The following is a 25,336-nucleotide window of genomic DNA, read 5'->3' on the forward strand; positions in this document are numbered from 1 at the left end:
AAACTCTATTCATGATGGACAGTCTCTATTAAGCTATCTGTAGAATTAAGGGCCATGTACAAAGGTTACGGACCTCTTAAATTACTTGAAGCGACCATCAGTGACTTCTAGGTATTTTTCTATTAATTGTTGGAACTCCATATTTGAATCCCTTCAATCAGGTTTCTGTCCCTGCTGCAATACAAATGGCATCCTTTATGACTGTGACAAAGGTAAACTTTCCCTCTTCAACCTTCTTGTCCTGCCTGCAGCCCTTGACATGGTTGACCACACCATCCTCCTCCAACGCCTCGCCATTATCATCTAGCTGGGTGGGACTGTTCTCACCTGAATCCATTCTTATCTACCTAATTGTAGAAAATCACTTGCAATGTCTTCGCTTGCTGCTCCCATAGCATTAATTCTGTTATTCCTAAGGATCTATCGTTTGACCCTTCCTATTTCTAATCTACTTGTTTTCCCTCTGTGACATCATTTGAAGGCACACCATTCATTTTCACATGTACATTGATGAAACCCAGCCCTACCTCACCACCTCTTTCAACTGCTCCACTGTTGCTAAAGTATCAGACTGCTTATCCAACACCCAGTACTATATGTGCAGAATTTTTTTCCAATTAAATATATCCTTCCTCATTGGACCAGGAACTTACGGATCAAGAACATCTTCCTGAACACTCTTCAGAAAAACCTCTCCCTCTATGTTGGGAAGAGTGAGGCCATTGATTTTTTTTACCCCCACTCAAAACTCTATTCCCTAGCGACTAACCCTATCCTCCCCCTGGCAACAGTCTGAGATTAAGCCAGTCTGTTCACAACCTTGGTGTCATATTTGACCCCAAGATGACCATCCAAAATCATATTTGTGGCATCACTAACAATGCCTATTTCCACCTCTGTAACATCGTCAGACTTTGTCCCTGTCTCACCACATCCATGCCTTTGTAATCTCTAGACTTTACTATTCCAACACACTCCTGGCTGCTCTCCCACATTCTACCTTCCATAAATTTGAGGTCATCTGCTGCCTGTGTCTTAACTCACAGCAAGATCCATTCCCCTATCATCCCTCTGCTCACTGACCTGCATTGGCTTCTGGTCAAGCAACATATTGACTTTAAAATTCTCATCCTTGTTTTCAAACCCCTCCTTGGCCTTGACCCCCCATCTCTAAAATCTCCTCCAGCCCCCAACGGTCCAAGATACCTGTGCTCCTTTAATTCTGGCCTCTTGTGTATTCCCAATTATAACTGCTCTACCACTGATGGCCACGTGTTCAGCTGACAGGAACCCAAGTTCTGGAATTCCCTCCCTAAATGTCTCCACCTCTCTACCCCACTTTCCTCCTTCAGGACACTCCTTGAAATTTATCTCTTTGATCAAGCTTTTGCTCATCTGACCCAATATCTCTTTATGTGGCTCGGTGTCATACTTTTTTTGATAAAGCTCCTGCGAAGCGTCTTAGGACATTTCAATACGTTAACGTCACTATAGAAATTTTAGTTGTTGTTGGACATGGGAGTTGCTAGTAAGGTCATTCCTAGTTTCCTTTGAGAATTGGTGGTGAGCCTTTCTAATGAAAACAGTTTGTGTGATGATTGTTCCCACAAAGCGTTGTTCAGAAGTTACATGAATTTGAGCTATTGCTGATGAAGAAACAGTGGTGGTACATGTCCAAGTCAAGATGGTGTGTGACTTGGAGGTGAATTTGGAAGCAATGATGTCCTTAGTTATCTGCTGCCCCTATCTTTCTAGGTGGCAGAGGTCATGGTTTTGGGAGGTGCTTAAGAGGAAACCTTGACATGTTGCTGTGGAGAATCCTGTAGATAGTACAAACTGCAGCCACAGTATGTCATTTGTGATGGGAGTGGATGCTTAACAACAACAACTTGTATTTGTATAGCACTTTTAAGAGAGTAAAGCATCCCAAGGTGCTTCATAGGAGTATTATCAAACAAAATTTGACATAGAGCCACAAGAGGAAGTATTAGGAAAGTGGAAAAGATATAAGTTATAATGAGCATCGTATAGGGAAAAAGATAGCAAGGTGGGTGGTATAGGAAGGATATCCAGAGCTTAGGGCTATGGCACAAGTTTACCCAACACGTTGGTCTGGTTGTGGAGCAATCGGGATAAGAGGACAAGCAGGAAAAGAAGGAGCTGAGCGTGAAGCAAAGCAATTGTGCAACACAATGAGTAGCTGGCCTTTAAACATCATAAAGCAGTTCTAGCTGACCAGAAGTTTAATTAAGGCATCGTCACATGTTCCATGTCACCTCGAAAGGACTGGTCAGCAGGACAGGAATAGCATTTGTTATGTAGTGTTAAAGGATAGTTTTTATTAATGATTAGATGTTCTACTCACTCCTCAAATCAATAACATTCTTAGACCTTGAAACCACTTTTCATAGTTTATTAAGCTTTTAGTACATACCAAAGTGGTTAACAGACACATATCAAATGGTACTTACAAATTCATTCGGGCATATTTAGATTGGGAACTCAAATGCATTGCAGTTCTAAGCTGAGCCTATAGGTTTTTGAACTCAAAATATCTGTAGAAAATGCCACTTTTTTACATTTCCCTTACCTTCTCTAACTGACAATCCACATGTTTCTGCATTACGTGGCTTTTTTAAAAAAGTTTCAGTTCCACTCCATATAAAGAGAGTTTAACTGAACTTGTCCCTTATCACTAACCTTAATTAATGAACTAGTTTCCTTCCTTAGTACCAAGGCAAAATACTGCAAATGCTGGAAATCTGAAATAAAAACAAAACATAAACACCTTCCCACAGATCAAAAACATTAACTCTTTTTCTCTTCATCAGTACTGCCTGGCCTGGTGACTATTTCCAGCATTTTCTGTTTTTATTTTAGTTTCCTTCTTTAACAATCTCATTTTCCATTAGGCTAATGAGATTAGTATCCTGTGTTGTACTATTTTGCTCTTGTTACATACAATTGCTATTCCACCAAGTAGTCATAAGTCTGCCTTAGATTCTGTATCATTCAGTAACAGTCAATCTCCTAATTCTGCAGAAACGCCAAATAAAAAAGATGATCTATATCTAAATCTTTTTTCTTTTTCAGCACTAACCATTTTTCCTCACCTACGACCAATGAGTATATTCCCCTGAAATTTAGAAGCCAATGTGCAAGTTGACATCTTTAACTACGTCACTCAAGTGATTATACTGAAAATGACCATTGCTACAGAGTTGGTCTCAATTCAAACCTTCGGTAATCACTGTTATAATTGAATCATACCTCCCGGCTTAACAAACAAAACTTAATGGCTAACATTACTGCAATGTAATACAATGTAAAGACAGAATATCGTTAGTATATTTCAGAACAGTGTGATTGACCCTTTCCTTACTGTAGCTATGCTGATGCTTTATTTACAGGCACTATGTAGTCACCAAAGATGAACAAAACGTCTTTTTGATTTATCCACTAGGGAATAAAAAGCCTGGCAATTTGCTCGGCCTTCATTCCCCACTGGATTTTTTACATCAATCCAGACTTTTTGGAAGTTACAGAAATCCTGTAAACGTACTAAATTACAAAAAGTTCAATTAGGAGTAAGAAATGAACAGCCAGGGGTTCAGCGCTTGCATGAAATAATTCCAAGAAACATGGCGTTTTTTTGGCATTTAAGACCTTACTGAGAAAGACACCTAGAGGTTAAGTAATCATATTGTAATTCAACCACTGCTCATAAATTGCTGTATTTGTCTTTAACCTTAAAATATTAAGATATGACATCCGTAAGAAATATTTTGAGATAATTTTGTAACAAAATCACAGAAGAAAAAAATTCTCAGTGCACTTCTTGTAAAAATATAACTACTGCACATATTCTTGACCTGTTTTTTTTTTCAGAAAGTTGTACAAGGTTTGTAAGAATGATTTTTAAAAATGTGTCTGAGACATAAGATTCAGAGGCACATAACGATGGGGGGAATTTTCCCTGTTCCTGAAAGTGGGTTTGGAGGTGGAGGTGTGGGGGACAGGAAAATTGGAAAAAATGCCATCAGACCAGCTTCATGAAGCATTTCCACCTCCTTTGTGGAGAAGTCTGATAAACTGCTGAAATCTGAAATAAAAATATGGAATCTAAACCACAAGTGTTGAAGGCAGACAGAATGACTGGTTGCGCCTTGTGTCAGAAAAATTCTGATGAAGTTGTGATGAAAAATTTCAAGCAAAACGTTAATCTGTTCCCCTTCAAATGCTGACTGATCTGTTGCATGCATTGAATATTATATAATTGTAACAAAGAAAGATGTATTGAAAATTGACCAAGTATAACAATGCATTCTGCATATTCTGACACCTTAACCAGTGTAAACCTTGACACCTTAACCAACTTAGAGTAAACGTCTACCTATTTTTTTTAACACTGCCTGACAGTTATACAATTCTAAGCATATAAAAAAGACTTACATTTATATAGTGCCTTTTACATCCTCAGGATGTCACAAAGCACTTTACAGCTAATTAAGTACTCTTTAAAGTGCACTGTTGTAATGAAGCGCGATAGCCAAATTGCATACAGGAAGCTCCCACAAACTGCAGTTTGATATGATCAGATACTCTGTTTTATTATGGGATGTTGATTGAGGGATAAATATTCATTAGGACACTGGGGATAACTCCCCTGGTCTTCTTCAAAATAATGCCAATTGGTCTTTTACCATCACCTGGGAGAGCATACAGGCCTCAGTTTAACATCTCATTTGAAAGATGACACCTTTAACAATACAGCACTCTCTCAGTGCTGTACTGGAGCATCAAGCTTACATTTCTGTGCTCAAGTCTTCAGGATGGGACTTGGACTCACAACCTTCCAACAAGCAAGAACACTATCAACTGAGCCACAGCTGAGCAGCCATAACCTCAAATCCTAACTTTGGTAAAAGTGCACAGTGTGGCTGAAAACATGGCTGGGAGCCCTTCATGCCAGATTCTAGACCTGAGCCAAAGGTCATGGATGGTTATGTGGTATTGGTGCTTATTATAAGGCTATCAATGTAAGGGCTCAGCTGGGCCTGAGACTCTGAAAGTTGGGGTTCCCACGCCACACCTTCTTAAATATCCAAAATATGTTTGACCCAGAAACACCTGATTACATTAGGTATACCAGCACAAATCCCTGATAACTGTAGGCACTAGGCTAGGATTGATGTCTGGACCATTGAATCTGTGTGTACTAAATGGTATTTATTTTTGAAGCAGCTTCATTATGGGCTGTCTTGGACTCTTAGTCTTTTTCCTGGAGAACTTGATAGCCCCCTCTGGATGTCACTTCCCTCTACAAACTTTGGTGGCGTCAGCGGTGGAAGTGAACTACAGGCCTTATGAATTTTCAGGATCAGAATCTACTTGAAAAATATATCTCCCTAAAGTTATGTTTAATCTAATAATGTACAAGACCTCAATAATAAATTTACATACTGAAAAAAAATATGTATGCTGTAGACATTGGAACAAGGTTATGTTTCAAGGTTAACCATCAGTCAATTTTAATTTGTATTCTCTATGTCATATGCTATTGGTCCATCCATAGAGAATCCTAAGTAAAAAGATATTTTTTCAATACTTAGACCACTTCTCAACTTGCCCAAATAAACTGGACGCACAGGGATTTTGATTTTTTCAGCACTGCCAAACTCTACATACACTTTGTTATCTTCCCCTGTTCGACCATACATCCGAAGAAGGAGCTTTTTGACTTTTTCTTCTTTCCAGATTTCTCCAGATTGCCATAAGGTATTCAGTCGTAGCTCTTTATCAAATAACTGATCGATTTTTGCTTTCTGAATAAATCTGTTCATACCGTCTTTCTTGCCAAGATAGAAATGTGCAACAGGATGTTTGGAACGGCTCATTCGCCCATAACATCCTCTAAATGACTGTTTGATTGCATTTATGCACTTCAGAAGAAATTTGGAGTCATCATTAACTTCATTATACTTTGCTGGCCAAAATAATAAGGAAGCCAAGAAGTATGGTTCAACGTGACCGGAATCAAACCCCACATCTTGCAGTACTTCTTTCAAAAGATCTCTAAGTTTATCGTAAGCTTCGATTTGTTTCGACTTTGGTTTAACACAATTAAGTACAATGTTCGCCAATATAAAATTTTGTTTCTGTCTTGCTAGCTTTTTCATTGTTGAATTCTGAAGGAGAAATTGGTATTTGCTGACAATTTCTTCTATTCTATTCCCAGCATCATGGTTATTTGTAAGGAACTCAAGCAAACCAGCAAAACGGTCAGCCTTGTGGAATTCTAAAAACCTTCTGCATTCTTCCAACTCAAGTGGCAGACTGAGTTTTGGCTTGTTTTTCCTTGCAGCCTTGTTTTCAGTCTGTGATGGACAGAATACTTCTGTGTATCTTGAAAAACATTCTGAAACCTTTTTGCGAATCTTAAATTCTGCTATTTCTCTTTCAATGTTCTTTGTTTTGAAATGGACATAATAGTCTTCAAAAAAGTTAAAAGCTGTTTTCATAGTGATCTGAATATTAACCAGGTATTGGCTGTATTTTTCAACCACTGAACACAACTCTTCATCAGTGCTGTTTGTCTTTTCAATGTGCCCAAGGTTCGAGTTACCTGATAGCAAATGCATTAATTGCATTTTACTTACTTCTTCCTTTCCACTGAAGAATGGTACCATTCTGAGGATATCCATAACATATAGAGCAACTTCAATCTCTCCCAAATAACCAGAAGTGTTGTACAGATTATATTTCCTTTTAGAACTCTGTTCTTCCCATTCCGTTCTGCTTCCTCCTTTCTGTTCTGTCAGACACTGAGATTCTCTGAAAGCACCTGAAGCAGATTGTGCAAGGTCCAGGAACTCCCTCAATTGCTCAGAAGTCACCACAGCTTGTTTAGCAATTTCAACACATTCGATTCTGTACTTTAACTTGCTTTTGTAAACTTGGCCTAATGTATCAGTGATGTAAGAATTATCTTTTGCCCGATCTTTAGCTTTAGTGGCCCAGTGAATTGCTAGCTCGTAATCCTTTACTATCAGGTAGTAGTGTCTTGCTAGAACCTGGGAAATGAAGGGATTTTGGTCAAATCTGTTTGATGCTTCAGTCAAAACTTTTATAACTTGATCTTTTCCTTCATCAGTCTGTATTGCTTCAATTAAAGGGGAGAACAAAGTATCTGCTTCATCTCCATGTTCTTTTCGGTGTCTGGTAATCAACAAACTCCATGTGTCTTGCAGGAGTTTTTCTCTTCCAATGCTACGTTGGAGAAATATGTTTTGAGTGAGCAACATCAGGGCAATTTCACTCTTGGGAAGGCTGTAACAATGTTTCAATTCTTCCAAGCAGCGGCTTGCAATCAATGGATGGATGATTCGAATTCCCTCATATCTTCCATATTCTTCCACTTCTATACGAATAAAAAGGTTGCAGTATGTGCCCATCACATCTTCAAACTTCTCTGGACCCCAGAATGACGTTTTCACCTGTCCTAATCCCAGGAATTCTTCACACTTTGAAACTGATATTGAAGAATCTTTAACATACCAATTCAGCAAAGCCAAGATTGAAATCAGCTGTCCTTGTTTGCTTACAATGTTCAGGTCCTTCAAACTATTATGGACCACATTTTCAATGTATTTTTCATCAAAGTTACTCTTCATGAACATGAAAGAGTAGAAGTTTTCAGGTTTTGAATGGTGTTCCTCAATTTCCTCAAGCTTTAACTCAAACAATTGTTGCTCTTTATCAGACAGCTTATGTTTTACAGCAACACTGTCCAAAACATTCCTTTTTGAGCTTCTGTCTGGATCCTGGGATCTCATACAGTTTAGAATGATTACCAAGGGCCACTCAAATCGCAGGCCTTTCTCCGCAACAATAAACTGAATTGAGTTCTGCAACACATGCACATTTTCTAATTCTTCAAAATCATCTACCAAAAGTAATACAGGTAAGTGATCTGTGTTAGTGTTTTCTTTATAAGTGACCAAGTGAATGACTTGCTTTCCAATTTCTACAAAGTCTTCTTTACTGTTCTTCAATACAGCACATCTGAATTTTTTCCTTGACTCCCATAAAAAGTGCATGGCTAGAGTTGTCCCACCACAGCCTGGATGATGAAATAAATTGATAATTTTCACACACGTTGCAGAAGGTGATTTTGCATTAATCAAGTTATCAAGCTCTGCGTAACTGTCTCGTTTGATAAAAGGGACTTTTGTGGAAAAGTAAAAGTTCCACCATGATGCTTTGCCACCTCTGTAAAACTGCTCCTCTTTGGATTTTTGAAATTCCTTAAAACGGTTTTGATCACTTTCTATATCAGTGCCCTCACATTCATTTTCACACAAGACGTCAAGTGCAGTCAGGAGCTCCTCCTCTTTTTTCTGAAGAATAATGGATGCTGAAGTTGCAGAGGGTAAGAATCGTCTTGTAGATCGAGTAATAGATTTTAATTTAAGAACAGTAGCATTGACTTCATCAAGGCTTAAGGCAGAAACACATCTCTCTGTGAGTTCCTGTGACTCACATGTACACAGCATGAGGTCCTTCCAGCGCAAGAATGTTTGGTCACTTTCACAAATGCACAATATGTCTTCTGTCCCTTTCAGTTCCTGGTAAAATGAACAGAAAGTTTCAAGAAAGGGATCTCTTGGGTCATCTACTTTAGACAGAAGCAAAAATACTACCAGAAATTTCCCTTTTGGCATGATATCTAGTCGGCACAGAAAAGAAACCAATTTCCTAACATCTGCAGCTTGTTCTTTATACCACACTTTGGGCGGTAATGGCTTGTACCTCTGATCATCAAGATCTGACCTTCCATTGCAGAATATCCAGCTTGCTTGCTTGTACAAGTTCAGTTGTTCAACCTTTTCACTGGTTGCTGTATCAATATCTTGGAAGTGACTAGGGAAATGGAGATTTGCTGCTCTCTCTTCACGATACGACTTACACACGCCACTGGTTACAGACTCAGGATCAAACTCTAGCACACAAAACAAATTCATTTCCTTTAGAAACTCTAAATTTTGAGTTTGAGTCTGCTGGGATTTGTTTGTCACTAATATGTACCACTGGTAATAGGATGTGTCCAATGTACCTGAGCCACCTGTAATCATCCGAACCAGGTTGTATCCATCCTGTTTTTTTGACTGCTTTCGTGGCTTTTCTTCGGCAATTTTTCGTTCTTCCACCAAGGTATTTAATGTCTCAGTGAGGAACCTTCTGTATTCAGCCTCTCTTTCTGTGATATTTTTATTTCCCAGAATATCTCTGGAGCTGCTTCCATCACGTATGAACAGGTGTTTCTCTTTACTCTTCATCCATTTTTGGTTGACCTGAGTCATCATGTGAATATAATACAACTTGAAACCACAAATCCTGTAGTTTGGTACAATATCAACTTCAATGATAAACTTTGCTAATGATGCTTGATTTGGGTTCAACACCTCCACAAATCGAGGTGGCCTAATGGATGATTTTGCATTGGTAATGTCCTTTTGTTCAAAGTAATGTACAAAATTGTTACAAAGATTGTCAACATATATATCTGTGCTTTTCACAGGCACACCTATAATCTCACCATGTTCATATCCACTTTTTGTGTCTCCTACCCCAAAATGGATGGTACCATTGGTTCTGCTATTCATGCATGCAGCTGAGAATCTAAAAACTTCATTGGAAAACTTTTTCTTCATATCTTCCTCTGTTGCATTCCCCGTCAAATTAAAAAGTTTAAACTCATGTACCGGGTCAATTAGATTGGAAGGTCCAGTTTCAGGAGAAAGGATATAGTTTTGTATGTACCTTGTGCCTGCATGATGTTCATCAAATGGATATGTTTCACATCTTGGTTTTGATCTTGTGGGCAGTTGTATATTTCCATCAATCGCAGAAGTCTGCTGTGAGCATTTCTGTTCTTTTGTTTCATTTTTCTCTGATTTTGTAGAAGTAGCCAAGTTTACTTGTGCTTCTATGTCTACTTGACAACTAATGGTAGAGTTATCAGATTCATTTCTGTCTTTTCTACTCTTTGTGTTGTGTTTTGGTTGCACAGATTTCTTAGTGAATATTATGGAATCTGTTTTACTGGTCTGACCCTCTGATTCACTACTGGCAACCACCTTACAATCCGAACTATTTGCTCTTGGAGAGGAGGATCTTTTTGAATTTTTTTGCTTATCGTCGGCGACAGTTGCAAGGTTTAGGTCCAGCTTTGATCCCTTGATGAATTCATTACGTTTATGTATTATCACAGCAGCTGGTTCAGCCTTTATGCCCATCTCATTTATGTCTGCTTTAGTAAGTTTTTTCAATACCACTCCACAGACATTTTTATTGTACAGGATGTCCCCACATTTCTGATCAAGTTTCAGTCCATCAATCACCCAGCCTTTCACATGTTCTTTGGTCCATTCTGTTAAGTTATCAGGTAAATTGCACAGTCTGCTCATCTTCAGCTCTTCACCTTTAATAGAAATACAAGTGGTAGGATTATTCATTCCGCCAAAGATATAAATTTCGTGCAAATGGCATGCTTTCTTTTAGAATATTATTAACTGAGAAAATAAGCTGTGGTTCTAAGACTGAGAGTGCAGGCCACTATCAAAGTTGAAAAGAGGTGGCAAGATAAACCAGGGCTTCATAGGGCTTCACTGATCTCCCCTGTAATTTTGGCAAAGGAAACATTTTAAATAGCAATTTATGTTACCTTTCCTGGATTACTACCCAACTTCTATAGGAGTTGCAGCAGGAGATTAGGAGAAGTCTCAGAGAAATTACTGTCAAGGGAGTTCTAGTTAGATTATGGAAACCATGAATTGTAGAAGGAAAGGTAAACTGAGCAGGTTAGTAATTTTAGCTTTCAGGTCCTGCAAGCAGAAAAGATGAACAATAGATAGTGCAAATGAGATTTGATTTCAATACAGTTGAAGCTAATGGAAGAATATAAGAGCAAATAAGATGAATGACTGTAATACTGTCAATAAAATTAGAACAAACAAAACATTGCGATGTCAGAGAGTGACAGGACTCTAATAGGATTACTGGGGCTGATTTGCAACTGGGACCAATCACAACCCATATGATGAGGAGACACCACTAGGTGCAAGTATCCCACCAGAGGTCACCTCAGAATTCAGAACCGGAGTTCTGGGGCTGAATTTTCCCAGAATTGCTCTAAGTGCGGAAGTGGGCAGGCAAAATGGAGTCCTACCTGTCCATGAAAATGGTGGGTTTTCATGTCATATCTTCCCGAACCTCCCTCATTATGTATTCACTCCTGCAAAACACACCGTTTCCATGGCAGATGGGCTCTCATTTGCCTGCTCGCCATCACCCCGCTGTTGCATCACGCCAGCCACCATCTTTAGAAGGCAACTGTCAACAAAGTGCTCATCGCCACCGGCTCACCACCACTACCTGGGAGATATGGCCAGCGTGTGCGTGATAGGTTTGTGAGTGGGTGAGTTGGGCAGCAAAGGCAAAAAGACTGCAGCCCACCCACTTCAATGACGGGTCCCTCAAGTAACTGCTGGATGCTGGGGAGGCCTGCCAGGAGGTGCTTTACTCCCACCCTGGCCGCAGGATGGGTAGCAAAGTCACCAACCCAGCTTGGGAGATGGTGGCATTGGTGGTAAGCGCGAACACACTGCAGAGGAGGACAGTCACCCAGTGCCGCAAAAGGATGAATGATCTCCATTCCGCCAGGGTAAGTCACTCTTTTCATCACTCCCAACTCACACACTCACAAACCTATCATACATCCAAAGGGTCCACACTCACTGCCAAGGGACATCACCAGTCACTCTTTCACACACAACATCATTGTCGTCATCCCATCCATGGGACCACTCACCACCCACACAGGCCAGGCATACTTATCATCTGACCCAGCAGACGTCCTGATACACTCTCCGTATCTCTATCCATGCAGGACAAATTAGCTCACAACAGGAGGGAAAGGTCGCAAACAGGTGGAGGGATGCCGGAAATCAAAGTTCTGACAGAATTTGAAAACAGAGCCACCCAGCTGGCCGGCGATAACCGGGACCGGTCCTGTGCTGACGGTGAGGCTGGCACTGCTCTACCAAGTGAGGATCCAGCAGTGCAACATCCTTCAGACAACCAGGCTGTGAGTGATATGCCCTGTCTCACAGGCCACTGCCATGCACTACTTATCTCTCCTTGCTTTTGCAGGCACATCAGCCAAACAGCTGACAGAGTCCGTGACCCAGGGTCTCCAATCAAGCTCTGAAGAAACCTCTGAAGAGGAATCTAAAGGCCCTCCATGAAGTCCTGTCACAGCGCTCATCCACACTCCCCAATAGCGCAGAGACACACATCTTGCTGGGACCTAGCTTTAGATTAGCCTCGGGATCACAACCTGGTGAGCACATTGCACTTTCTGATCCACAACAGGTGGAGGCAAGGATTTCCCAGGTCCCTGGCACTCAGAGGACTGCTGGAGGCCAGAATGTTGCTGAGTCCGAGTCAGATGATGAGTCTCTGGATTTGGTCATGTCACAGTTGCTGGAGCTGCAAAGGCAAGCTCGGGAAATCAGGGAGGGATGTCTGCTGCACTCCTCAGTTTGCAAAGCACATTGGAGGAGTCTGTCTGTCTTCAGGCTGAGGTGATAGTGCAGCATTGCAATGCTCTGAGGTCAACAATGGTAGGATGGCAGCTGCCATGGAGACCTTGGTCCTGGACATCACTCCTGCACTTTTGCGTGAGCTTAACTCCATCACTGATGCCATAGTTGGCCTCCAACAGTGTGTACATGAGAGGGATGCTGGGCAGCTTGATCTCACTCCAGCTACCCCTCCCAGTCACCTACTCAGCCAGGGGCCCTTCAGCACCCATAGGGAGGAGGATTAGCAGGTGCATTCTCCAGGACCATCCACCCAGCTGACTCTGGGAGTGACCGACCCATTTAACTCCCCTCTTCCTGCGACCTCTGCAGCCCCAGCTTCATAGGCTAGGGAGGGTGCCACTGCCACACAGCAGGATCCCGAAAGCAGGTCAGGGGCCCTCCAAGTCTCGGCCCTCCAGAGGATGCCCACCAAAGTCATCACAGACAGGGCATCACAGTCAGCAGGCTGCCTCCACCTCTGCTGTGGATGTCCAAGGAGCACCAAGATGTAGAGGCAGGGTTAGGAAAGTTAGGTAAAAGTAGTTGCACAGCCTGGCCACAGGTGTTGGCCACTTGTACATACTGCTCACTCTTGTCAATAAATTCCTAAGAATGTCACTCTGCCTGTGTCTCATTGTTCTGATAGGCAGTGTTCTGCACAAGATAAAGGGCAGGTGTCTCAGTCCAGTGCCTCTTCCCTGTGCTCTGTGCAGCCTTCAGTCCACAGTGATGGTCCAGCCTCATAGTCCCTGGAAACATTATTAATGCACCTCAGCAATGCTGGTCTTTGCTGCCAGAATGTAGTGGGCAGGCACCACAGAGTTCTCTCATTCTCTCTGTGTGCTCACCTTTAAGGTGGGGCTGGCCCCCATCACACCAGCATCTGTGACTAGTGATGCTGTGCGCCAGCTCCTGAAGGGCTGAGGTGCTGAAGGTGGATACAGCATCAGATGCATCTGAACTTTAATGACTGCGACTCTGGGATGGCCCTGATCATGCAGAACAAGCAAGCTGCCCTCGGCCAGACAGCAGTCAGACATTCTCAGAGGCTATGCGAAGATCTATGGAGTGTCCTCACTGCATGTTGTCATCATCCTCCTGCGATCGAGCGACTATTAGGGCCCCCAATGCATCTCCATGACAGGAGCATTCTCACAGTCAAACGTTCACCACTGCGATGTGAGGATCTTTGGGGACACCTCATTGCATGTTGTCATTATCCTCCACAAATCTGGCAGCTATGAGGGCCTCCTGAGTGTGCCTGCCTCGCCTAGACGGTGCAAGAGCCTCATCCCCATCGCCCTCACCACCTAGGACCCCCTCACCCTCATCCTCATTAGCGTCCTCCTCATCGGAGGAGACATGCGGCTCCTCCTTCTCCTCCTTAGCCAGCTCCCCTCCCTGTTGCATTGACAGGTTGTAAAGGGCGCGGCAGACGACAATGATACGTGACACCCTCTGTGGACTGTATTGCTGGGCTCCACCAGACCGATCAGGTACCGGAACTGCATCTTCAGCATCCCGATGGTCTGCTCCACCAAGTTGCGAGCTGCTGTATGAGTCTCATTATAGCGTTGCTCTGCTGCAGTGTGAGGTCCCTGCATGGGTGTCATCAGCCACAGCCCCTGTGGGTAGCCCTTGTCCTCAAGGAGCCAACCCTGCAGCTTCTGTGGACCGTGGAAGACTGCAGGGATCTGCAAGTGACGCAGGATGTAGCTGTTGTGCACACTCCCTGGAAACTGTGTGCACACCTGCAGGATGCGTTTCTAATGGTTGCACACCAGCTGCACATTCAGTGAATGGAAGCCCTTGTGCTTGATGAAGTCCACTGAGTGTAGCGAAGGAGACCTGAGCACCACATGAGTGCAGTCAATCACACCCTGCACCTGTGGGAAACCCGAGATCAGGGCAAATCCAATGGCCCTTGAATCTTGACTGTCCCAGTTCCAGGCAAAATGCACAAAGTTATGTGCCGTGAAGAAGGTGGCATCTGTGATCTCATGGATGCATTTTTGAGTGATGGATTGTGAAATCCCACAGAGGTCACCTGTGGATCCCTGAAAGGAGCCTCTGGCATAGAAATTGAGCGCCACGGTCAATTTCACAGCCACTGCCAGTGGATGCCCTCCATGTTGCCTTGGCGCCAAGTCCTGTAGTAAGTGGCAGATGTGAACGACCAGGTCCCTAGACATAAGCAGTCATAGGTGACACTGGTTTTCAGTCATCTGCAGGAATGGCATGCAGCGTGTATACACCCTGGGTGTCGTTAGATGCCGACCAGCCACAGCTTGCTGGCGCCCCTGGGCACCGTGTGTGGGAGCCCCTGCTGCCCCTTCTTCTTGAGGTTGCTGCTCCTGCCTTTGCGCAGCCAGGAGCCTCAGTCGCTCTCTCCTCCGTCTTCTATGGCCTCTGTAGGCCATCAGGCAAACAGCTAGGTCACCAAGATCCATGATCCTGGCGTGATCCTCCAGTAGCATGAAAGAAAGAGAGATATGGTTATCATGGCTGTACTAAGCACCTTTCCTGGCCCTGTGTGACCGCCCCTTAACACTTCCCGGAGAGTGCTGGTCACCCTTTGGATGGCCAGAGATGACTGCACTGCATGGCAGCCCTGTCAACCTGCAACTTGGGGGACACTGGTTTAAACCAGGATGCTCAGATTGCAAGGAGCTGTGGCGCCTCCAGCAGTGACTGCTCCATGGCCAGCGTTGGTGAGGAGATTGTACAACGTGTGCAGTCCAACTGCTCCGTAGTCCAATAAAGTGGTGGTGGACTCGAAGTCTGTGCCGGGGAGTTGTGGGGGTGGAGGTAAGGTGAGGAGCACCTGGCCCTTTGGTGCCTCTTGCATAGGTGGGCAGGCTAGCAGCCTGACCCCAATTGTATCACTGTGGCTGCACCTGATCTGTCTCAGTTACAGAGGCATAGTCAGTTTATACAGGCGTCCCTAATGCGTGGCCATTTCCCTCGCTTACCCTGCCCCACACATCGATTACCTGTGCGCTTGATGCAGTGCCAGGGCAGCACCAGGCCTCCCCTCCTCAGCAGTCACCTCCGAGGCTGGCCAGGACTTGCTCAGGCGCTCCCCACCCCTCAGCAGTCGCCTCCGGGACCAGCATCAGTTTCCCGTGCCCCCAGCGCCCCCAGTGCCCTGAGGCCTGTAAATAACAGGTGAGCTGTGGAGAACGCTGCTGCTCACTCACCTCAGTTCCCCCAAAGTGAAGGCCACCAAGTACACGTGGCCCACATGCTGTAGTGAAACATGTTGACGTGCTTTCCCACCAACATGGATGGATGATGCGGTGGGGTTCCAAGAGCCTGGCAGGATGGACTTTTAATCATTTACTAATGTATTACAATTAGCTCCCCGCCAACCAACGGCGGAAAAAGTGACCCGCTATCAGTGGGCTCAGCGGAAGATCGTGACCTGCCTTCACACTGTCGTGAAGTGGATCCCGCCATATTTCTTGTCCACGCCACCCGCTACCAGCGGGCTTGGAAAATTCCACCCTGGTCTCAATTCATCCTGACTAACTGGAATGGAATTCTGAAGTTGCATCTCCTGTCTCAGAGGTGGGAATACTACAGCTAAACCAAATTATACCTGCCTATGACTGAGGTTACATGAAGTGTTCCATCAGGCCAAAAGAATCTTAAACTCTTTCTCCCATTATAGGTACAGTAATTACTTACTTAATGTTGTAGTTGCATTTCTGAAAAGTGCATCCTTAAATGAAACAATGTCAAGCGAATCAGATTTTCCCAATAAGCCAATGTAAAAGCTGCAGTTAGGTTCTGTAGGACCTATCTTGTCAGAAAAAAATTAAAACATTTTATCCTGTAAGTTGAAATATTGTATGTTCCTAAATTCCTATATTTGTAAATTAAATAGCTTTTAAAATAGAATAAATTTAAAAATATTGTTGGAAAAAGCATATCTTGACAAACTGGATTTTCTTTTAAAATTTGGAAGGACATTTCATTACTTAGACCTTTGGATGCTGACCTGGAGTTTTTATAAAAAAGTCGTAAGTTCACCTTGGAACTGTTAACAAGTACGCCTTTTCCAAGAATTCACCTGATTAGCATGGTACTTGAGGAGAGAAGGGGAAAAAAACTGGTTTACTTTGAAGGGAAAATAAACTGGTTTAAAGGCAAAAAGCTGGTGAGTTACTAGAAATCACATGACAAGAAAGAGCTTTAAGCTTTGGACTTGTGTTTTTGAGTTCAGTTGGGACTAAGCCAAGAAAGTAAAAGCTGCCTAGCTCACCTTCTTGCCTTGTCTGAAATAAAGTGGTTGTCAGTATCCAGCTAAGAATCCTCAGCTCAGTGGAGCTTGTCTGTTTTTTTGAAAACTGAGAGGCTGAGACAAGAGGCATTGACCTGGCTACGTTCTCCACCATGCTGAAGCTCCATTAGTGAGAACCTTTAGACATCTACTGGGACCAGTCTTCACACGAGGGAACTCCAGATTGACAGTATTGAGACACTGTGAACTTTATCCTTTATATTTTATAATGCCTATCCTCTAAAGCTCAGAGACCCTATCTGTTTGTCCTTTGTTTGTTTGTGTGTGTGTTTGCCTGTGTTGGGGTATTTTTAAATGGGGTGTATGGTTAGTGATACTTTCAGAGTGCAATTGTTTGTTAATCAGTTCATGTAACTTTTTTTTTAAAGTTTTGTTTTATAATAAATCAATCGTTCTGAGTTTATTGAAAGAAGCCTGGTTAAAGTCTCTTTTATTCTGAGTCTAACAGTAGTAAAGGTAAGTAATTGGCCATTCTGGTGAGTTCTGGACCTAATGGTGTGACCAGTGGAGTAGTAGGGCCAGACAAACTGTGCACTCCTCCATTGCAATCATAACAACATTAAAAAAATGCTCTTTCTACTTACCTCCTGCTCACCGACTCTTCTGCTCACTGCCTCTCCTGCTCATCAACACTCCCGTTGGCTGACCCTGCCACTTGATGCCCATCCCACTTGCTGACCATCCTGTTCCCTGACCCTCCCACTCACTGATCCTGCCACTCGCTGCCAATCCCACTCACTGGCCCTCCTACTCCCTAGTCCTCCCACTCACCACCCTCCTATTCCCTGACCTTCTGTTCCCAACCCTCCTGCTTGCTGCTCATCCCGCTCCCCGATCCTCCTACTTGTCAACTCTCTCCCTCCATGACCTTCCTGCCTCCCCCCGCCTCTCCACTCCCTCTCACTCGCCTCTTCCCTTTCCCAAACCCTCACTGTGAATGAAGGCTGGGGTATTTTGGAGCTGGATAGACAGTAGGTGGGGAGGTTGGTGAGCAGGAGGGTCAGTGAACAGGAGGGTCAGTGAGCAGGAGGGTCAGTGAGTGAGAGGGTCGACGGGTGAGAGAGTTGTGGAGCTAGATAGGCAGTAACTGAGAGAAGGAGGGTCGGTGAGCTGAAGGGTTGGGGAGGGAAGCAGCCAGTGGGAGAGGGGTGGCGAGTGGGAGACTCGGGGAATGGGAGAAATCACTCCAAAATGGTGCTGGCCCAATGCGACTGGTGCTAACTGCACGTACTGACTCATTTATATCCATGACATTAAAACAGAACATCTTAAAACAGGACAACTTAAAACGGGAACTTACTGCAGATCGCCAGAAGAATGGGAATCTTGGTCACAGGGTCCTGAACCTTTCAATCTTGATGGGAAAAATTAGATACCTTACTAATCCGCTGATAATACAGGCAGTGCAGCCAAAACACAGACTAGCCACTGTCACCCAATTAATCTCTACAGAATCTGCCTGACTTGCTGAGTATTTCCAGCATCCACAGTATTCTGCTTTTCGATGAATATATATCTTTACACTGGGATAGGAAATACCCATGGGAAGTATCTCTAGTTCAACACTGGCATGAGACATTGCCTGAATAAAGTGCTTTCTGACTGTGGCAATCTTTCTGAGGCAGAAAAAAAACTACAGATCTACTCATATTTTGATAGCCAGTATTTGCAACATCCTTACAAAAATGTGTATAAATAGCTCTCCAATAGTTTTATGTGCAACATTTGAAATTTGTTATCAGCTAAAAAAAATCCCAGTTCTAACCAGCATAAAATTTGTCTTTCTATCAGTTCAAAAGCATCATTTGTCTTTCACCAGACAGGTTTACAATCATCCAAGCAAGATATTACATAATTCAGATGGATTCCATCGTACATTGGATGGACTCTTCCTCTGATATTCTTCTCATCTTCAGCACCCATTGGCATTCATTCGCTACAAGTCAGATTATGACTTAAAATGTACAAGTATCTCATAATGCCGCATGCACGGGGGTCATATGGAGAATCTCACTCCTCAGTTTATTTGGATATATTGCGAGCTTCTTTGTGAACTCCTATGCTTCAAAAATTGATTGGATGAACTGTGGTCTAGGCTATAAACTACAAGATATAAATATATACATCTAAATACATATATGTTTTGACAATAAATAATTAAACAAACAGTATCAAGGGCAAACAACCAATTTATAGTAAAATATATAACATGGTATGTGATAGAATAATAAAGAGAAACTGCTTCCACTTGCAGCTGGATTGGTAGCCAGCGGACACAGGTTTAAGATAATTGGCAACAGAAACAGAGGGGAGGTGAAAAGAATTTTCTGATCTGGAATGCATTGGGTTGTGGAAGCAGATTCAGTGGTAACTTACAAAAGAGAATTAGATATATACCTGAAGAGGAAATATGTTCAGGGCCATGGAAAAAAGGTAGGGGAGTGGGGGCAATTGGGTGTTTGAAAGATAGGTATGATAGCTCAAGCAGCTCAGAGGGTTGAATGTGTGGTTCAAACAGTGGTGTGGGAGACAGCTATTTCAATTCATGGGGCACTGGCAATAGTATTGGTGATAAAGGGAATTTTTTCATTGGGATGGGCTCCACTTAAACTGGGCTAGGAATAGTGCCCCAATGAATCATCTAACCAGCAGAGTAAACAGGGCATTAAATTAAAAGGTGGGCAGGGTTCAAGTGAGGGGGAAATTATAAATCTAAGGAGAGAAGTCAAGGGTGCAGAATGATCCAGCAATTTGAGTGAAGATAAGCAGGAAGGAACAATAAAACAGTGAAAAAAAATGCTTCAGTGAACAATGTCAAATCAAGAAAAATTATGACAAATTAAAATTAGAGTCACCTTACCTGAATGCGTAAAGTATTCCAAACAAGATACATGAATTAGTGGCACAAATAGAGGTAAATGGGTTTGATCCAATCACTAATACAAGAGACATGGTTGCCTTTCACCCAGCCAGCCTTCACATACAATGGATCATCCTCTGTCATTTTTGCCACCTCTACTGTGATACCACCACCAACACATTCTACTTTTGCATCTCTTGTCAGCGGGACTGCTTCCTCCAGGATACCCTGGTCCATTCTGCTTTTGACCTTCTCCTCCCTTTCCACAGCATGTTTTTATACATGCATAGGAGATGCAGCACTATCCTGTTTCACCATTCACAGCTACAATTACTTCTTCCAGTTGAGACAGTGGTTTACCTGCACTCCTTTCAATTTAGTCCACTGTGGTCTCTTCTACACTGGGGAGACCAAAAGCAGATTCGGTGGCTGCTTTGCGGAACACTTTCGTTCAGGATTAACCCCAAACTTTTAGTAGCCTGTTGGATGATTTCTCCGTCCCACACACATTCTGACCTCTCTGCCCTTGGCTTTCTACACTGTTCCAATAGAGTTCAATGTAAGCTTGCGGAACAACACCTCATCTTCTGATTAGGTGCTCTACAACCTTCTACACTCTCCAATGTGTCAGGGGGCTAAGACCTCAATCTATACTTTTTAGAAAACATATATACACCATCATGGCTAATAAATAAAATTTTAAAAACTGGATTAAGATTTCAAAATGACTGAAGCTACGGGTAGCTATGACTCAAACAAAAGGAACTTTCTGGTGTTCAAAGAAACTGCCGCCTCATTGTCTCTGAAGGCCACTTACATTTCTTAAGCGAGGCCTGGCAAATCTCCACTGCCAGTCTACTAGGACAAAGGACCCTGAAGCCTCCTTTGAAATTCTTCAAAGGAATATACATATTTTGTCAAAGCCAAAGTGGAGGAGTAGGAGTCATGTCACATGACCCCGCCTAGATAGGTAATCCAGTTATCCTGTCTTGCTGTACTGTCAATCAGTCAGCCATCTTCCATCTACCAAGCAGCAGCTCAGAAAAAGGGTTCTGTCCAGGTTTGAATACTTGGTCTTTATCTACACTGTTTCACCTGGAACTTCTGAATTTCTATACAAGCGCCTACAAGACTAAATCATCTCTACATGCCTATCCCAACGCTGAAGCCATCTCTACTGGAAAAGTAAATTACCTAGCCTCAGTCTTCAGCCTGCCGACCCCTGGAAGGAATACACCATTGAACTTTTGATTCTGGACTCTGGACTCACATAAAACAATAACTCTTTATTCTGTGGTCTTTGGCCTGTAAAGCTTTCTTTCTTTATCCCCAACAAGTGAAAAAGAAGGCTGTGACCCCTCCTCTCCTGTTTGATTGTGTGTGAATAAACTTTCTCTCTGAGTTTGCTGTGAAGTTGTTAATAGAAATCTGATCACACCAAAACTGAGTGGTTGGAAAAATATGCCACCACTTATAAAGGGAGAAATCAAAAATCAAAAATACCTCCCTGCTTATGGACAGGTAGTGAGAGGAGAAATCAGGGCTGTTTAAATTAATCTCCCTCCTGTCTATAACAAATAAGTTTAACAATTTCAGATCAAAACCTCTTCCCACCTTCTATTTTGTGTTTTTAAGGTTTTGTTTTTGGATTCACTTCCCATTTACACCATCTCCAGACACACCTTTTTCAACAACAGCAACAACTTATATTTATATAACACGTTTAATGTAATCATATGTCTCAAAGCGCTTCACAAGAACATTATAAAACAAAGTATGACGCCAAGCCACATTAGGGGATATTAGGTCAGATGATCAAAAGCTTGATCAAAAAGGAGGAAAGTGAGATAGAAGGACTGAGAGGTGTAGGGAGAAAATTCCAGAGCTTGTGGCCTAGGCAAATGAAGGCACAGCCACCAATGAATTAGAAAAGCACAGTTAGTTTGGAAGGTTGTAGGACTGGAGAAGATTAGAGAGAGGAAGGGGCAAGACCATGGAGGGGTTTGAAAACAAAAATGAGAACTTTAGCATTAAGGCATTGCTTGACTGTGAGGCAGTGTAAGTCAGTGAGAACAGGGGTGATAGAGGAATGAGTTTTGCTGCGAGTTAAGACTTGGATGACCTCAAGTTTAGGGAGGGTAAGATGCGGAGACCATCCAGGAAACTCTTGTTTCTTTACTTGACCCATTATTGCCCAAATGCAGAGTGGGTAAAGAGGGGAGCCATTCAATCCATCTTACCTGATCGTAACACTACCTGTTTACTATTTTCATGCTAATAAAAGATTTTTGTGTTACCTTTTATGTTAACTGTTATTCTATCTCTTTTTCTCTCTATGCCAGTCTTAGTTTCCTCTTTATTTCCCCTCTCAACTTATTGTATTTGGTCTGGCTCTCACTTGAAAAATTCACCTGGCATGCACCATACACTCTTTTATTTTTCTTTTCATCATATTCTCTATCTCCATTATCATACAAGGAACCCTGGTTTTGGTTCTCCCATCTTTCTCTCTTGTTGGATTGTGCCTACCTAACCTGTACCTGAAACATCTCCTCCTTAATGATCATCTATTGTTCAGGTACAGTTCGTAGGTTCCATTTTACCCTGGCTAGATCCACCCTTATCCCACTGAAGCTAGTTCTCTTCTAATTTAGAAGCTCTGCTTTAGATAGTTTTTTGCTCTTCTCTGTCACTAATTTAAATCTTACGATACAATGATCACTTTTACTCAAGTGTTTTCCCACAGCCACATGGTCCACTTGGCCCACCTCATTCCCCAGCACAAAATCCAGTCATGCTCCCTTCCTAGTTGGGCTGAGAACATACTGGAAGTTCTAAACACTTTTGAAAAATTCTTCTCCCTCTTTCCCCTTAACTCTATCTTAATCAATATTTGGGTAATTAAAATCCACTGATATCACCACTCTATAGTTCTCTATGACTTCTCTGCAGACTTGCTCCTCTACCTCTCTCTCACTAATAGAGGTCTACAATATACCCCCAGTAATACGATCACCTCTTTATGCTTCTCAATTGTAACCAAGCGAATTCAGTCTTTGCCCCTCCAGAAAAATTCTCTTTCCAACACTACAATTTCTTCTCTAAATCATTACTGCCACACATCTCCCTTTCTTCCTTCCCTATTTTTTCTGAACACTTTATATCCTTGAATATTAAGCACCTAGTCCTCACCATTTTTAAGCTACCTTCCTCTTATTGCTACTACATCATATTCTCACATGGTTATTTGCACAACTGGCATGAATATTTGTACTTGTAGCTCACTGAAGTAGGCTGTGATAAGGCCACAAAATGCAGGACAAATGACTTCAAAATATCTATATGTCATTATTTCATTAAGTTCCTTTCCAGAATTAAATTAACTCCACTTTCTAAGGACGAAGAAACTTCTCCCTTCTCTGTAGAACAATTCTTTAATTTTTGATGAGGTAGTAGAAAGGCTTCACAAGGCTAATGTGTTGATGTGAGATATGTGGACTTCCAAAATATGTTTGATAAAGTGCCACATAACAGGCACTTAGCCCAAGAAATAAAAGGGGCACTGCCAGCATGGTTATAAATTTGCCTGAGTGAGAGGAAACAGAGTTGTGGTTTTAGACTGGAGGAAGGTACTTTTGATTGATATTGATGACCTGGACTTATATGTACAGGGCACAATTTCAAAATTTGCAGATGACATAAAATGTGAACTATTGTAAACTGTGTGGAGGATAGTAATAGATTTCAAGAGGACACAGACAGGCATGTGGATTGAGCAGACATGTGACAGAGGAAATGTAATGTCAGGAGGTATAAAGTGATGCATTTTGGTAGGAAGAACAAGGGATGCATGCACACTGGGATCTGGGGGTATATGTGAACAAATCATTTAAAATGATAGGGCAGCTTAAAAATGTGCTTAATAAGACATTCTAGATCCTGGGCTTTGCAAATAGAAGCATGGAGCACAAAAGGGTTGAGAACTAGAAGGACACTGATTTAAGATGAATGACAAAAAAAATCAAGGTGACATGAGGAAAACCTTTTTATCAGAGTGTGGTTAAGATCTGGAATGCATTGCTTAAGACGGACTCATCATGGCTTTCAGGAGGAAATTGGATAATTGTCTGAAGGTATAAAATCTGCAGGGTTACAAGAAAAGGGCAGGGGAGTGGGACTAGCTGAATTTGTCTTACAGAGAGCTGGCATGGATATGAAGGACTGAATGAGCTACACTCATTCTATGATTCTAGGGTTAATAAAATGACTTTTAGAACTTCTGATTCATAGAACAAACACTTTGGAGTAGATTTTCAATCCAAGTGCTGGATGCCGAATTGGGCTGTTATACACCCGCCCGATTTTCCTTCCATTAATGTTAACTGCAAGGAAAATCCATGAGTATAATGGGAGATAAATCTGCAACACAGAGTTCACTGGCCTGCAGAGAATGTTCAAATCTACCCTTTGTTTCCAAGGTTGTGCATTGACCAGCTTTTTATTAAAGTAAACCTGGTTTATTCCCAAAGGTAAAATGCAATGAAAAATAGGATATAAATAATATAGTCAGGACAAGATACTGTATTGGATCACAACACACGATTTAGCAACAGCACTAGTAACATACCAATGTGCAGTGTTAGATATTTCTTCAAATTGTGTACAATACACTGATAGCACATTCTCCACTGCTCTAGGAAGTCAACATTTGACCTGTAATGGCGAGTTAAACTAGGATTACTGGACTGCTTTTGTTGTTATTGGCACCCTTTCATCTATGAGAAATGATAGACGCACCTTTAGGTGCGGTGTCTCCATTTGGTGCTGATGGCTGTGAAGGTCAATCCTTGATAGGCAGGTACTGCCACAAGTGCCAACATGAAGCTGAACTGCTATAGTAACAAGATAAACAGATAAGTGGTTTTGTAAAAATATTTGAATTGAAATTTGGTACCGATCTCTTAATGAAAAGAAAATTTTCACCACCTTCTCTCCCGTGGAGTTTTAGTTGAAACACTGCCGAGTATTCCAGAAAAGGCGGCTGGATGCCTCTGTCAGGAAATTAAATGGAGAACACAATCGACAAAATGTCCATACTGACAGGTCGGATGTCCTTTCCTCATTCCACACACCACATCCTTGTCCTACCAATTATAAAACACCAAGTAAAATAAAGCCCGCAAATCGAAGCACCAAAACATTCACTGTTGGTGGATTTTTTTTTCAAGAAGAAACACCGATGTTCAAAAATGGATAAATAATGACGGACAAAAGACAAATGGGAGTGGTGTTAATTGCAGCGCCCTGTCTATTTCGGTGTTATTACCTATCACATATTTGATCCTCCCAATGTCTTCTCTCGGTTGATCAATGGATTCTGGATTTCCAGCTCATGCACCTTGCGTCTTTCTCCCACCGGCAGACAAATCAAAGAATGGAGAAAAAGACAGAAGCAGGAAGATTTATTTCAGTGAAATACGGAAGTGTTTTTGCTGCGCAGTCTGCTGCAGAAGCCACCGAAAC

At 42.4% G+C, this 25,336-nt stretch overlaps 1 protein-coding gene across 17 annotated transcripts; it reads right to left on the minus strand.

Annotated features, from left to right (window-relative positions):
• Positions 1-2,399: 2,399 nt before the first annotated feature.
• On the minus strand, positions 2,400-25,336 carry LOC121275687 (sterile alpha motif domain-containing protein 9-like). 17 transcript variants are annotated; one of them, XM_041183238.1, is made up of 6 exons: positions 25,140-25,336; positions 24,800-24,957; positions 24,611-24,705; positions 18,254-18,307; positions 16,338-16,371; positions 2,400-10,483 (listed from the first exon to the last, which is right to left on the minus strand). In XM_041183238.1, exon 6 carries the CDS (start codon positions 10,467-10,469, stop codon positions 5,532-5,534), a length of 4,938 nt encoding a protein of 1,645 aa, XP_041039172.1. In that variant the 5' UTR covers positions 10,470-10,483; positions 16,338-16,371; positions 18,254-18,307; positions 24,611-24,705; positions 24,800-24,957; positions 25,140-25,336; the 3' UTR covers positions 2,400-5,531. The 17 variants fall into 17 exon arrangements, with proteins under 17 accessions (XP_041039172.1, XP_041039171.1, XP_041039169.1 ...); XM_041183237.1 differs by having other exon boundaries at positions 16,338-16,448; XM_041183235.1 differs by having other exon boundaries at positions 16,338-16,452.

The sequence above is a fragment of the Carcharodon carcharias genome, chromosome 3 (assembly GCF_017639515.1).
Source record: "Carcharodon carcharias isolate sCarCar2 chromosome 3, sCarCar2.pri, whole genome shotgun sequence".
NCBI classification, from domain to species: domain Eukaryota; kingdom Metazoa; phylum Chordata; class Chondrichthyes; order Lamniformes; family Lamnidae; genus Carcharodon; species Carcharodon carcharias.

Bases quoted from the DNA above. Each gene is read 5' to 3' on its own strand.
- LOC121275687 (XM_041183233.1), bottom strand. From the start codon at position 24,495: ATGTGCTATCAGTGTATTGTACACAATTTGAAGAAATATCTAACACTG. The intron at 10,484-24,440 runs GTATGTTACTAG...TTTCTATTAAAG, and splicing joins ATATCTAACACTGCACATTG to GTGAAGAGCTGAAGATGAGC.